Raw genomic sequence first — 15,485 nt, forward strand, 5'->3', positions numbered from 1 at the left:
CCTAGGTTCTCTACACAATCCTAGGTTCTCTACACATAATCCTAGGTTCTCTACACGTAATCCTAGGTTCTCTACACAATCCTAGGTTCTCTACACATAATCCTAGGTTCTCTACACGTAATCCTAGGTTCTCTACACAATCCTAGGTTCTCTACACAATCCTAGGTTCTCTACACAATCCTAGGTTCTCTACACAATCCTAGGTTCTCTACACATAATCCTAGGTTCTCTACACATATGCTGCTATGTATAATCTGAATAAACTTCTACACAAATACACTTACATAGATTATCATACATAGCAACATATGTGTAGAGAACCTAGGATAACCCAAAAAAGTCAGAGTGACTTATTTCCATTGGGGTCCTTTAAGGGGCTTTATAATAGCACATCATTGATGTCAGATATGTATACCATGTACATGTACTTGTAGAATTAAAGACATTATTATTACATATATACAGTGTGTGGGTGTGTGTGAGTGAGTGAAGGCAGCAGAGGCACCATGGTTGGCAGTGTCAATATGGCAGACGACGTGGGTGCAACTCAATGACACAAAATTGACATTATCTGGTGAGTCAGGTCTTCTCTCTGGTAATATTCACTCGCTTGTCCGTTTAACAGTGGCATAAGTTTATTTCATGGGCCTGTGGGGGGGATTTATGGGGCTTTTTTGCTGTTTTTTTGAGGGTGTATAGGTCTGGGTGGGAGTGTTGCTGTATTATATTACTATGGGAAATAAGTATTGTTTTTTTTGGGTGTCATTGGATATATATTTTTTTTTTCGGGTGTATTTTAACGTGGTTTTGAGACTGTGGTGATTTCTGCTAGTTTTGTATAATGAATGTTCATAACAGTGTATTTTTTTTTTTTACACTTCGTCACTTTCACTCTTGCTTCAGTTTTCTATTTGCATGTCACTCTTGTTCCAAGGATATGGAGCTGCTGCCCTGGCTATCTTCCATTCCCCGAGCACTGTATAGCCCCCTGCGGGTTTAGTTTCTCGTAATTATAACAATAGTAATCATTAGTCAGTTCCTCTATTTACTGCAATTTTTCCGTAAATGTGATTGAAAAAGCGCATTGAAAATTAGATAGCAAGTAAGTTTATTGACATACAGGTACACATAGGTATAATTATCATACATGGTTTAACGTATGAGTAAATTACCTAGGATAACCCCAAAAAAAGTCAGTGACTTATTTTCTATTGGGGACCATATATTTTCTGTTGGGGACCATGTATTTTCTGTTGGGGACCATATATTTTCTGTTGGGGACCATATATTTTCTATTGGGGACCATATATTTTCTGTTGGGGACCTTCTATTTTCTGTTGGGGACCATGTATTTTCCATTGGGGACCATGTATTTTCCGTTGGGGACCATGTATTTTCCGTTGGGGACCATGTATTTTCCGTTGGGGACCATGTATTTTCCGTTGGGGACCATGTATTTTCCGTTGGGGACCATGTATTTTCCGTTGGGGACCATGTATTTTCCATTGGGGACCATGTATTTTCCGTTGGGGACCATGTATTTTCCGTTGGGGACCATGTATTTTCCGTTGGGGACCATGTATTTTCCGTTGGGGACCATGTATTTTCCGTTGGGGACCATGTATTTTCCATTGGGGACCATGTATTTTCCGTTGGGGACCATGTATTTTCCGTTGGGGACCATGTATTTTCCATTGGGGACCATGTATTTTCCATTGGGGACCATGTATTTTCCGTTGGGGACCATGTATTTTCCGTTGGGGACCATGTATTTTCCGTTGGGGACCATGTATTTTCCGTTGGGGACCATGTATTTTCCGTTGGGGACCATGTATTTTCCATTGATCAGTCATGAGGGTGTCTTCACAAAATTCAACTTCAATAACAAAAACATACAGTGGGAACAAGTCACCCATGTCCTAAACGAAACAAGCTGGAAGAGATCCTAAACAACACGGATCCGAACTTTTGCCTAGAAAAAATGAACTCTGTGGCTCTTGAGATCTGCTCAAGGCACATTCCATTAAGGAAAAGAAAGAGAAGATGTAAACTAGAAAGAGAGAGATGCTCCCTATACAGACGAAAGTGAAGAGCCACAGAGCGGCTGAGAGTGGCCAATATATCTGAAATACGAAGGGAGGCACTGGCCAGTGAAATTGCAAATATCGAACTTGAGCTGAAGGAATCCTACAAAGACAAAAATCGCAGGAAGAACTAGAAGCCATAAAGGAAATTAAAAACAAAAACAAAATACTACTTCTCTTATGCCAATTCTAAGGGAAAAACAACATCCAGTATTGGGCTCCTGCTTAGGCGAGATATGACATACACAGATGACAGCCAAGAAATGAGTGAGATACTAAAGTCCCAATATGACTCGGTGTTCAGTGAACCGCAATGCAGACTAAGGGCCGACAATCCAAATGAATTCTTTATGAACGAGACCCAAAATTTAGTCATCTCAAAAATCTGGGATATTATCTTAACACTTTGAAAAAGCAATAAATGACATGCCATGCACTCTGCCCCAGGTCCAGACTCGTGGAGCTCCATGTTCATCAAGAACTGCAAGAAGCCCCTGTCGCGTGCCTTCAGCATTTATGGAGAGGGAGCATGGACACGGGTCATCCCACACTCACTAAAAACAACAGACAGTCCCACTCTACAAACGTGGCAGTAAAGCAATTGCAAAGAACTACAGACTGATAGCACTAACATCCCGTGTCATAAAAATCTTTGAAAGGGTTCTAAGAAGCAAGATTGCCAACCACCTAGATACCCATCAATTACACAACCCAGGGCAACACAAGTTCAGAGCAGGTCGCTTCTGCTTGTCCCAGCTACTGGACCACTGACAAGGTCCTGGATGCTGTAGAGGATAAACAAAATACAGATGTAGTATACACAGACTTTGCAAAAGCTTTCGACAAGTGTGACCATGGTGTAATAGTGCACAAAATGCATGATAAAGGAATGACAGGAAAAGCTGGTAGATGGATCTGTAACTTCCTAACAAATAAAACACAAAGAGTAATAGTGAACAGAGTAAAGTCTGAGGCAGCTACGGTGAAAAGCTGTATTCATCAAGGCACAGTCCTCACTTCCCTTCTATTCCTCATCCTCATATCTGACATCGACAGAGATGTAAGCCGTGTCTTCCTTTGTGGATGACGCCCAAATTGCCATGACAGTGACTTCCATTGAAGACACCGCAAGACTCCAAGCGAACAACAACCAAATCTTCAAATGGGCCGCTCAAAACAATATGAAGTTCAATAAAGAGAAATTTCAACTACTCAGATATGGGAAACTAGAGGAAATTAAAACTGTATCAGGGTATATGACAAATTCTAACCATACAGTAGAAAGAAACAAGTAATGTGAAGGACCTGAGAGTGATAATGTCAGAGGATCTCGCCTTCAAAGACCACAACAATGTATCGACCGTATCTGCTAGGAAAATGATAAGATGGATAATGAGAACCTTCAAATCGCTTGTTTTCTCAAAGCTGGAATACTGCTGTACACTAACTGCCCCCTTCAAGGCAGGCAAAATTGCTGACCTGGAGAGTGTACAAAGAACTTTCATGGCACACACAAAATGATTAGGCACCTAAATTACTGGGAACAGTTGAAGTCCCTTGATTTTTTATTCCCTGGAATGCAGGCAAGAGATACATGATAATAGTATACACTTGGAAAATCCTAGTGGGATTAGTACCAAACTTGCACATGAAAGTCACTCCCTGTGGAAGCAAAATGAAAAGCAGGAGTGCCACGAGTACACTGAGAGAGAACACAATAAGTGTCCAGGGCCCAAGACTGTTCAACTGCCTCCTAGTATACATAAGGGGGATTAACAATAGACCCCTGGCTGTTTTCAAGAAGGCACTGGACAGGCACCTAAAGTCAGTGCCTGACCAGCCGGGCTGTGTTTCGTAAGTCAGTTTTTCGTGCGGCCAGCAGTGACAGCCTGGTTGATCAGACCTTGATCCACCACGAGGCCTGGTCTCAGACCGAGCCACAGGGGCGTTGACCCCCAAAACTCTCTCCAGGTGTACTCCGGGAGAGTGCCTTGATATCAGTGAAAGGCTCTTGTTTCAAGGTATTAAAGCTATGCTCATTTTTTCTCTGATCATACCCGATTACTAACCATTTCCCTGGTGCTGCATTGATCAGTACTGGTTTAGTGCTTCTCCATAAATTTAATAATATAATATAATATGGAAATCTGCATGAGAGATAAGATTTTGTTCAGATTTTTAACCCCAGAGGATTTGCCACCCAGGATAGCCTAAGAAAGACAGTGCATCATCAAGGGACTATCTGTCTCATTTCCATTGTGGTCCTCAATCTTGTACCCCAGTTTGCAACCCACACCATTCAACTAACACCCAGGTACCTACTTACTTGCTAGGTGAACGGGACAGCAGGTGTAAGGAAACATACCCAATGTTTCCACTCTTGTGATGAATTCGTTTACCGATGTGGTCTTAGGAACAGAACTCGGTCATTAAGTGAGGAGAGGCTTTACTTATAAATTCCCTTTTGCTTTCTTGCTTGCTAGCCCTATTGCTTGCTAGCCCTATTGCTTGTTAGCCCTGTTGCTTGTTCACAAGGATTGTTTAATTTCTTCTTTGTAAATTTTTTTAATGTTGTCTGCCTGAATGCATATCATATTTATCACATTTGTCTGTAGCAAAAATTGCTTTAATTTTTCAGGAACTGACTAGGAGCGTAATGTGAAGACTTCCTGTAATACAGTTCAGAGACAACACCCCATTTTATTTCTGCCGTTGTCATGACATTGTTTGACTACAAGGTAATTAATAAAATAAATTTGTTTATTTTCATATACGTAATTGTTTATGCTCTGAATTACCCTGAAAATTGTTAAATCTGATGTGGGTCATTTCCCAACATGTCAAGTTTTTGGAACTACGCATTCCTGAAATATAATTTTTATTTTTATTCATTACTTGTACTGTACATAATTTGTAGAAATAGGGTTTTAGAAAATAGAGTATGCATACCCCAAAAAAAAAAAATAGATAAATGTTTAGTAGAGCACTGGTACAGTAGTATATGAAAGATGATATTTTATTGGTTCAGAATGTAACCCATAAAGTATTTGAAACCAATAAAAAGCCAACCTATCTTAACGAATAATGAGATGCACCTTTCAGTACAAAGATAAAATTGCAAGACAATTTTATCCCATTTACCATGCACACAGGTGGAGAGTAGCAGGAAAACTGAAAAAAATGCAGAAATATTAAATAACTTGACCCCCTTACCTTCTATGAAGTAAAAACATCAGTTCTGATGTCTAGTTAAGCAAGGTGACCAAATTTTGTAGTCCTAAAGTACTTATACAGTGCAGTATAATAAATTTTTAGATAATGTGTGGTAGAATCATGTTGTGGAATACAATACGTATTAACTTTTTTTAAAGGTTTCTCCTCTCAGGTTCAAATCATAGGTTGTGTGTTTTATTTCAGAAATATCTTTGTATGATACAATGGATGGCCTGGTGGTTGTTTTGGAGGATTGGCTTAGTGACTGTGATGGTGTCAGTGACTGCAGGCAGATTTATGAATGTTTGCAGTGTGACCAAGAAAGACTCATTCATGCAATATACACACTCTTTGATGAGAAGTCAAGGTACAGTGTGTCCCTGGACTTACATCTGTATGTTATGTATTTTTTTACATACTATTAGTATGAGTATATTTAAAATTTCTGAAACTTGATCATTCTAAATTCAGAATTTGTGTTGAATTTTGGAAATTTCAGAATAATAGCTTTCCAAATATGTTAGATACTGTATTACTGTACAAGTAAAGTATTACCTATTAAAATTTCAGGAATTAGCTTTTCATAAAGGCATTCCAAAAAGTTATCATGTGGAATGAACAGTTTTAATAGAGAAAAAAAAAACTAAATGCATAGAAATTTAGCTGACTTGTGTTTATATCGTTTGAGTATGTTTAAAATAAACATAGAAGGTGGAGAAAAATAAAACGATTAATGCTGTATGATAAAAATGTTGAGTTCTGCCCAGTTGTCAAGTGGGAGCAAATTCTTTATGTAAGGTCTTGCTGCATATTTGAAAGGTGGCTTATGAGTAAGTGGTAGCTTTATCACCTTACAACTAAAGGACCCAGGTTCAGTCTTGGGTAGGTTGAGACTTATGGGCTAGTCTCATTACAGGTATTGCCCATGTTTGCCTAGCAGTAATGTATAGGTATATACCTGGGTGTTAGTCAGTTTTGGGGGATGCATTCTAGAAGGGAGTGGGGTATACTGTACTTAAATATGACTGGACTATGAAATGAGCTGAGGCACAATAATAGTTCCTGGCCTGTACATTCAGTTGTATGAACAAAGAAAAATTGTATTCTTATTAATTTTACTGAAGAGCCTGTCACAAATATCTTTAGTTACACATATGTAGTTATTGCAATCGTGTCATTATGATTTCTTGAGTCATGTTGACGGCAGTGAAGGGACTTGAGCTAGAGTTCGTCACGGCCACGCTAGCTGGAGATTCGTCTGTAAAAACTTGCATTTGTGGTCACAGTGGTGCCTGTGCTAACCTTCCTATGGTGTAGAAATATACCTAGTTGGATGAATCTTATAGTGGCTAGCTGGTCTAGTGGCTAACGCGACGGGCTGGAGTTTTGAGACTCTATGACTGCGGGTTCAATCCCGGCCGGGGGTATGGTTTATTTGCGAATTATTTGCGGGGCCAATTGTCTTTGGTCCTGATGCACGACCCCAAATTCTGAATTCGTGAGGGCCTAAAGGAATCTGATATTCACAGCCTTAGGGGTTTGGCTGTACTGGAACCAGTGCAATGGGAGTTGCTTTGGTCATTAATTTTAAAATTTGTAAACAGTTGTTTTGGGTGTCTGTATAACATTTTGAATACAGAACAAATAGCTCTATATTATTGTGATACAGTACATAGTATCTTAAAAAATATTGGTAGATATAATAGGTACAGTAGCTACTTATAGGAATGTGTTCATCATATTCAGCCTTATGGCAACATCTTACCAAACGTGAAAATGCAACACTTGCTAAGAATAATAATACAGTGGACCCCCGGTTAACGATATTTTTTCATTCCAGAAGTATGTTCAGGTGCCAGTACTGACCGAATTTGTTCCCATAAGGAATATTGTGAAGTAGATTAGTCCATTTCAGACCCCCAAACATACACATACAAACGTACTTACATAAATACACTTACATAATTGGTCGCATTGGGAGGTGATCGTTAAGCGGGGGTCCACTGTATTTTAAGACAGTTATCATTGTAGCTTGTGTCATAATTTTGTTTTGTCCAGGTGTCCAGACTTGTTTGAGAGCACAGTGAAGCAGTTGTTTGCCCTAGCACGTAGTAAAGATGAAAGACTGCGGGAGTTTGTTCTCTTGTTTGCTCCAAGTCTCCTTTATATATATTTGTCATCCATCAGCTTTGGTGATAAAAAGGTATTTAAATGATTTGTATTTATTTAACTTGCATACAATATGGTCCATAGTGTCAAGAAAGCAATTCATCAATCTTTTTCTTTATTATTTAACCCTTTCAGGGTCCGTCCCGTAGATCTACGGCTTTACGGTGAGTGTCCAAACATGGACATGAGCTCAGCTCACTCTGATAAACTGTGAGTGGTACATTTGGGCCTAGATATGAGAGAATACATCTATGTGGTATGTGTGCACCACATAAAACAGATCCTGCAGCACACTGTGTATAATGAGAGAAAAAAACTGAAATCATGATTTTTCGATTAAAACAGCAACTTTGCAGTGTTTTTTCGTATGTTTTTTATAGTTGTATTTGCGATTTCTTGGTCTCATTTGATAGAATGGAAGACATATTACAGAAATAGAGATGGTTTTGATTGGTTTTAGCACTGGAAATGGCTTGAAACTGAGCTCAAAGTAGCAGAAATGTTAAATTTTTGCCGATATTCAAGAGTAAACAAACGACCTCACACGTCTAATACACGTCAGCTGGTGGGTCTAATATACATTCACAAATATGGTGATGATATTTATACAATTATTACAGTATTGCATAACAGTAAATCTTCTATTTTTTGGTGTGAATAAAAATTCATTATGTGAATAAAAAATCAAAATAGAATTTATTTGTAAAGCCTCAAAACATAACTAATGAACAGAGGAAATGTTAGTTTAGTGCCAGGAATACCTACATTGTTTATTCTGGACCCTATTTTGAAATTGGAATATTTTGAACTTTGTGTTAAATTGGCCAAATTAACAATTTCCGATCACTTTATTTTGTAGTTGAAACAGTTGACTTGGCGATTTCTTGTGCTCAATCGATAGAATAGAAGTAATACTAGTGAAATAGCTAAGAATTTGGTTGATTGGAATAATGTAATTGGCCTAAAATGGGAGTCAAAGTCGGCAAAATCGCCGATTCGTAAATATCGCTGACACATCAAAATTCGCGAGAGCATAATTTCGTCAATTTTCCACCAAATTTCGTACTTTTTGTTTTATTACCTTCACAAAAAGATTCTCTACGATTTCATAAGAAAAAAATAACAAATTTTTTTTTTTTAAATTCTTGGACACTGGTGCGTGACTCCAGATTTGGGCCTTGGACCCTGAAAGGGTTAATTGCAGATGAGTTAAATAAGTAAGCTTGATGTTTTTTTTTTTTTTTTTTTTTTAGATTTACAAGATTTTAATATTGTATAGTAGTGTGTGTGTGTGTAATGTTCTATTTTTTTTTTTTAACCGGCCATATCCCACCTTGGCTGGGTGACCTAAAAAGAAAAATTATTTTTTAATTATTATTATTATTATTATTATTATTATTATTATTATTATTATTATATCAAGTCATGTTCTACAGTTTATAATAAACCATTTCTATTTTAGGGTGTTGGAAGTGTTGAAGTGGCTCTGCTGGCCCTGTACAATATGGAGGTTTTAGATGAACAAGGGCAACCAAGGATTGCTCCTTTTCGCCTTCCTACCCTAGCAAGGCAGTCAGTCTTTCACGAGGTTTGTGACGCTTGCTATTTCTTGCATTTTTAATTGATATTTTTCCTCTTGATAAAATGAGAATGAAAAAAATGTAAGTAAGACTTCTATTGGTGTATTAGTATTATTGTATTTTGTCTTGTACCTTGCAATTTTTCTGGTGTCACATGCAAAAAAAAAAAAAAATGTTCAATACCACTTAAGTCTTATATTACAGCCTGCTAGTTTAGCTCCAGCTTCATTCACTGTGGACTCCCTACAAAGATTGGAGGCTGGTGATACAGACACAGTACGTTGGGGCCCACCAACTCAAATGACCTCAGTTACTGCAGCAACGAGGCATCACCTGGCCACTGCCATCATGGTTGCCTTTAATGCTCGCTTAGCATCGTTACCCAAGATAGCACTCATGCACCTCTGCAAAGCTGTGTCCAAGTAATTATTAATATACATACTGTATTGCATATTTGTTTGTGTTTAAAGGGAAAATTTTATATGTGCAAAGTCTTTCAGAGATAACACTGAAATGGGGATTTCTTAGTTAATCTCCAGGGTTATGTGCTTAAACCTCCTATTGAGCATTTAATGTAATTGAGGTTGGTAATACAAATTCTCACATTCCAGCACTACGTATATAAAACACAAGTCTGCTAGATGCTCAGTCCTCTAAAACTCGGGTCTCTTTTATCCCTTTCCTCCATCTGTTCCTGGAACAGTTCCTACTCATTCTACCTTCCACCTTAGCCCTTCCCACCCTCTCTCTGGTTATATCTTTTGTATTTCTTAAACATTTCTTTAGTATAGAGGCCCTTTGAATCTAGATTCCATAAATAATGTAAAATTGTGTCAGTATAGTTTTTCAGATTTATGCTTATTTTGGGTTGAAGAGAACATATTAATTTAAATATCATTCTAATCTGCTTAACATTGCCATTATAAGAAAGAATGACTTGAAAGAAAATAGGTTTGGGCAAAGCCTGGTCACAGACCGGGCCACGGGGGCGTTGACCCTTGGAACCCTCTCCAGGTATAGGTAAACCAGTGAACACATTTTGATTGAAATATAATTTTAAGTGAAACAAAGCTGAAGGGGGTGGGAGAGTTTCAGTGGAGAGGAATAAATGGGATTAGGTCAGGGGTTTCAAATAGAGTTAGAGCTAAAGAAGGAGTAGCAATAATGTTGAAGGATAAGCTATGGCAGGAAAAGAGGGACTATAAATGTATTAATTCAAGGATTATGTGGAGTAAAATAAAGATTGGATGTGAAAAGTGGGTTATAATAAGCGTGTATGCACCTGGAGAAGAGAGAAGTGTAGAGGAGAGAGAGAGATTTTGGGAAATGTTGAGTGAATGCGTGGGGAGTTTTGAATCAAGTGTGAGAGTAATGGTGGTTGGGGATTTTAATGCTTAAGTGGGTAAAAATGTTATGGAGGGAGTAGTAGGTAAATTTGGGGTGCCAGGGGTAAATGTAAATGGGGAGCCTTTAATTGAGCTATGTGTAGAAAGAAATTTGGTAATAAGTAATACATATTTTATGAAAAAGAGGATAAATAAATATACAAGGTATGATGTAGCACGTAATGAAAGTAGTTTATTAGATTATGTATTGGTGGATAAAAGGTTGATGGGTAGGCTCCAGGATGTACATGTTTATAGAGGGGCAACTGATATATCGGATCATTATTTAGTTGTAGCTACAGTTAGAGTAAGAGGTAGATGGGAAAAGAGGAAGGTGGCAACAACAAGTAAGAGGGAAGTGAAAGTGTATAAACTAAGGGAGGAGGAAGTTCGGGTGAGATATAAGCGACTATTGGCAGAAAGGTGGGCTAGTGCAAAGATGAGTAGTGGGGGGGTTGAAGAGGGTTGGAATAGTTTTAAAAATGCAGTATTAGAATGTGGGGCAGAAGTTTGTGGTTATAGGAGGGTGGGGGCAGGAGGAAAGAGGAGTGATTGGTGGAATGATGAAGTAAAGGGTGTGATAAAAGAGAAAAAGGTAGCTTATGAGAGGTTTTTACAAAGCAGAAGTGTTATAAGAAGAGCAGAGTATATGGAGAGTAAAAGAAAGGTAAAGAGAGTGGTGAGAGAGTGCAAAAGGAGAGCAGATGATAGAGTGGGAGAGGCACTGTCAAGAAATTTTAATGAAAATAAGAAAAAATTTTGGAGTGAGTTAAACAAGTTAAGAAAGCCTAGGGAAAATATGGATTTGTCAGTTAAAAACAGAGTAGGGGAGTTAGTAGATGGGGAGATGGAGGTATTGGGTAGATGGCGAGAATATTTTGAGGAACTTTTAAATGTTAAGGAAGAAACAGAGGCAGTAATTTCATGCACTGGTCAGGGAGGTATACCATCTTTTAGGAGTGAAGAAGAGCAGAATGTAAGTGTGGGGGAGGTACGTGAGGCATTACGTAAAATGAAAGGGGGTAAAGCAGCTGGAACTGATGGGATCATGACAGAAATGTTAAAAGCAGGGGGGGATATAGTGTTGGAGTGGTTGGTACTTTTGTTTAATAAATGTATGAAAGAGGGGAAGGTACCTAGGGATTGGCAGAGAGCATGTATAGTCCCTTTATATAAAGGGAAAGGGGACAAAAGAGACTGTAAAAATTATAGAGGAATAAGCTTACTGAGTATACCAGGAAAAGTGTACGGTAGGGTTATAATTGAAAGAATTAGAGGTAAGACAGAATGTAGGATTGCGGATGAGCAAGGAGGTTTTAGAGTGGGTAGGGGATGTGTAGATCAGGTGTTTACATTGAAGCATATATGTGAACAGTATTTAGATAAAGATAGGGAAGTTTTTATTGCATTTATGGATTTAGAAAAGGCATATGATAGAGTGGATAGAGGAGCAATGTGGCAGATGTTGCAAGTATATGGAATAGGTGGTAAGTTATTAAATGCTGTAAAGAGTTTTTATGAGGATAGTGAGGCTCAGGTTAGGGTGTGTAGAAGAGAGGGAGACTACTTCCCGGTAAAAGTAGGTCTTAGACAGGGATGTGTAATGTCACCATGGTTGTTTAATATATTTATAGATGGGGTTGTAAAGGAAGTAAATGCTAGGGTGTTTGGGAGAGGGGTGGGATTAAATTATGGGGAATCAAATTCAAAATGGGAATTGACACAGTTACTTTTTGCTGATGATACTGTGCTTATGGGAGATTCTAAAGAAAAATTGCAAAGGTTAGTGGATGAGTTTGGGAATGTGTGTAAAGGTAGAAAGTTGAAAGTGAACATAGAAAAGAGTAAGGTGATGAGGGTGTCAAATGATTTAGATAAAGAAAAATTGGATATCAAATTGGGGAGGAGGAGTATGGAAGAAGTGAATGTTTTCAGATACTTGGGAGTTGACGTGTCGGCGGATGGATTTATGAAGGATGAGGTTAATCATAGAATTGATGAGGGAAAAAAGGTGAGTGGTGCGTTGAGGTATATGTGGAGTCAAAAAACGTTATCTATGGAGGCAAAGAAGGGAATGTATGAAAGTATAGTAGTACCAACACTCTTATATGGGTGTGAAGCTTGGGTGGTAAATGCAGCAGCGAGGAGACGGTTGGAGGCAGCGGAGATGTCCTGTTTAAGGGCAATGTGTGGTGTAAATATTATGCAGAAAATTCGGAGTGTGGAAATTAGGAGAAGGTGTGGAGTTAATAAAAGTATTAGTCAGAGGGCAGAAGAGGGGTTGTTGAGGTGGTTTGGTCATTTAGAGAGAATGGATCACAGTAGAATGACATGGAAAGCATATAAATCTATAGGGGAAGGAAGGCGGGGTAGGGGTCGTCCTCGAAAGGGTTGGAGAGAGGGGGTAAAGGAGGTTTTGTGGGTAAGGGGCTTGGACTTCCAGCAAGCGTGCGTGAGCGTGTTAGATAGGAGTGAATGGAGACGAATGGTACTTGGGACCTGACGATCTGTTGGAGTGTGAGCAGGGTAATATTTAGTGAAGGGATTCAGGGAAACCGGTTATTTTCATATAGTCGGACTTGAGTCCTGGAAATGGGAAGTACAATGCCTGCACTTTAAAGGAGGGGTTTGGGATATTGGCAGTTTGGAGGGATATGTTGTGTATCTTTATATGTTTATGCTTCTAGACTGTTGTATTCTGAGCACCTCTGCAAAAACAGTGATAATGTGCGAGTGTGGTGAAAGTGTTGAATGATGATGAAAGTATTTTCTTTTTGGGGATTTTCTTTCTTTTTTGGGTCACCCTGCCTCGGTGGATAATTTTTTTTTTCTAAGCCCCCCAGAAATGGAATACCCAAGAACAATTAAATGTATTAACAGTTTGCCCATTAGTTGAAACAATCAAATCCTATGAATTGGGAAGCTAACAAATTTTGGGGTCAACTTTACACTTTTAAAAACATACAACTTATTTGCATTCATGCTTTCCATGCATGTGGAATTTTATACATTATGAGGCATTGTAAAACCAATTTCAGAATTGTACTTTGCAGTATGAAAAGTTTATTATACTTAAACAAATGAAAGCACAAACGTTTTCTCTAATCTTAATGTTTCTCTAGGTAACCTCTTTTAGAAAACAAAATATTAATATTTTGACTGATAATGTTTCATTTTTACATTGGATTGCAGACAAATTGATATTTTTGTATTTTATCTTATAGAATGCTGTGTCAGGGATTCAACCGGCCAGGGCATCACCACCGTTCATCTTATGGCAGTGAAAGCAGCTTTGGCCTGTATCCAAGGCCCACACCCAGGATACCTGTTACCTCAGAGCTTCTTAAGGAACTCCTACATGCTGTATATTTTGCTATGTAAGTTGTTATTTTTCTCTTCTTGCATAAAACTGGTGCACTAGATTTGCATCTTGTGTGAATTTTTGTGAGTAACATATTTACTAATATTGAACTTGAATAAATTGCTGAATTGAAAATATGTTTCAGTCTTTGTGAAGTGTATTGTTTGCAAACCTAAGCTTGATTAATTGTTAGTATTAAGTGTAGACTGTTTTGTACCCTGAAACCCCATTTATCTGGACTTTAGACAGCCACAAATCACCAATAACTAGACATCTTTGAGAATGTCCTGAAGCTTCCTGCTGATTTACCTAACTCGTGACCTTGTCAATTGTAGGTTAAAATGTGGATCTGCTGCAATCTTTTTTATATTAGGATTGTATGCAGATGATATTCAGATATCAACCAGGTTCTCCAAGTTTGTTGGACTCCATAGTTGATATTTGTTTACATGGGCTACTGAAGCATAGTTATTGCTTGCCTGGATTGGACAGAGAAGAGAAGATTGCATGATTATTTACCCTCAGTCAAATTTTGTTCCTCTACCACTGGCGGAGTATCTTGCATGTAAATTTTTCTTCTACATAGGTAAACAAATTTCTCTAACTTACATTATTTAACCCGTAAACGGTCCAAACGTATATATATATATGTATGTTTTTTCAACATTTGAAAGTATGTAAAAAAGTAGATCTTCTTTTTGTTTTTTTATATTTGAAAATGTGTAAAAAAACTTTGATCTACTTTTTTTTTGTTATATTTGAAAATATGTAAAAAAAACATAGATCTACTTTTGTAGCACTACACATGTGAACGTAGATCTGCTTGGACCGTTTACAGGTTAAGGTAAGAGAAGCTATGAAAAAAGTACTGTCAGTCATATAAGTACTTTAGGTTGGGTGATCCTGCCAAAGTAGGATGACCTAAGGAAAACACATTCACCATAATTAGTGAATTCTGTGTAAGACTAGCAAAGGAATTAATTGTGTATCACAAACTTGGTACTTGAATGCTTGTAAACAAGCAGCCTTGGTCAGCTCTGAGGATTGTGTAGACATCCTTGTTCATTGAGTCAATGGGATTGTCTTCGTCTTAAAGAATTCATAAATGATTGTGGATGCATGGTATGTAACTATTTGGTGTAAATTAATTACAGCACTGCCATAATGAGTGTCACTTTAAATCATAGCAAAGGCTGCTGAATTTGTTGTAATGTAGAGGGCAATGATTACTGGGTACACCATATAAATACTTTGGCCATAATTCTTATAGCTAATCTTCAAGCTTTTGAAATGGCAGTAAGGGCTCATTTTCAAGAATATTTCCTATGAGATCAGGTCAGCAAAGATATTACAGCTCTGTCTGTCTCCATTATTGTGGCTGGCAAAATGTGACTGAGATAAAGACAACCAATAATAATTTCTTTGCCTAGGCGAGCTTCCCACTTCAAACATATTGATTGACAATGTACTTTTTCAGTTGTGCTATAATAATAGTTTTAACTGTAGATGTCCATGCTGCTGCCTAAAGGCACCGACTGATTGTACTTGACACCTTCAAGCTATGGTATTGGGTAATTAGTAAACTGTCCTTTAGAATGGAAAGCTATGGAAATTTTCTCTGTGATATAAAGAAAAAAAAGGCACTTCACTAATCTGTTTTCTCATGACTCCAGTGTTCTCTCCCTAAGTTCCT

General features: G+C 38.0%; 1 protein-coding gene across 6 annotated transcripts in view; it reads left to right on the forward strand.

Annotated features, from left to right (window-relative positions):
* Window positions 1-467: 467 nt before the first annotated feature.
* Hyccin (PI4KA lipid kinase complex subunit hyccin) overlaps window positions 468-15,485 on the forward strand; it is a 58,570-nt gene continuing 43,552 nt past the window's right edge. For 5 of the 6 annotated variants that reach the window (XM_053785622.2, XM_070091352.1, XM_070091350.1 and 2 more), the window contains exons 1-7: window positions 468-574; window positions 4,723-4,822; window positions 5,502-5,664; window positions 7,356-7,500; window positions 8,929-9,054; window positions 9,251-9,468; window positions 13,656-13,808. In XM_053785622.2, coding sequence (XP_053641597.2) covers window positions 5,522-5,664; window positions 7,356-7,500; window positions 8,929-9,054; window positions 9,251-9,468; window positions 13,656-13,808 — 785 coding nt within the window. In that variant the 5' untranslated portion in view covers window positions 468-574; window positions 4,723-4,822; window positions 5,502-5,521. Of the gene's footprint in view, window positions 575-947; window positions 1,103-4,722; window positions 4,823-5,501; window positions 5,665-7,355; window positions 7,501-8,928; window positions 9,055-9,250; window positions 9,469-13,655; window positions 13,809-15,485 lie in introns of those variants that run through there. The other variant, XM_070091351.1, reaches the window with a different exon arrangement.

Source organism: Cherax quadricarinatus, chromosome 35 (assembly GCF_038502225.1).
Source record: "Cherax quadricarinatus isolate ZL_2023a chromosome 35, ASM3850222v1, whole genome shotgun sequence".
NCBI classification, from domain to species: domain Eukaryota; kingdom Metazoa; phylum Arthropoda; class Malacostraca; order Decapoda; family Parastacidae; genus Cherax; species Cherax quadricarinatus.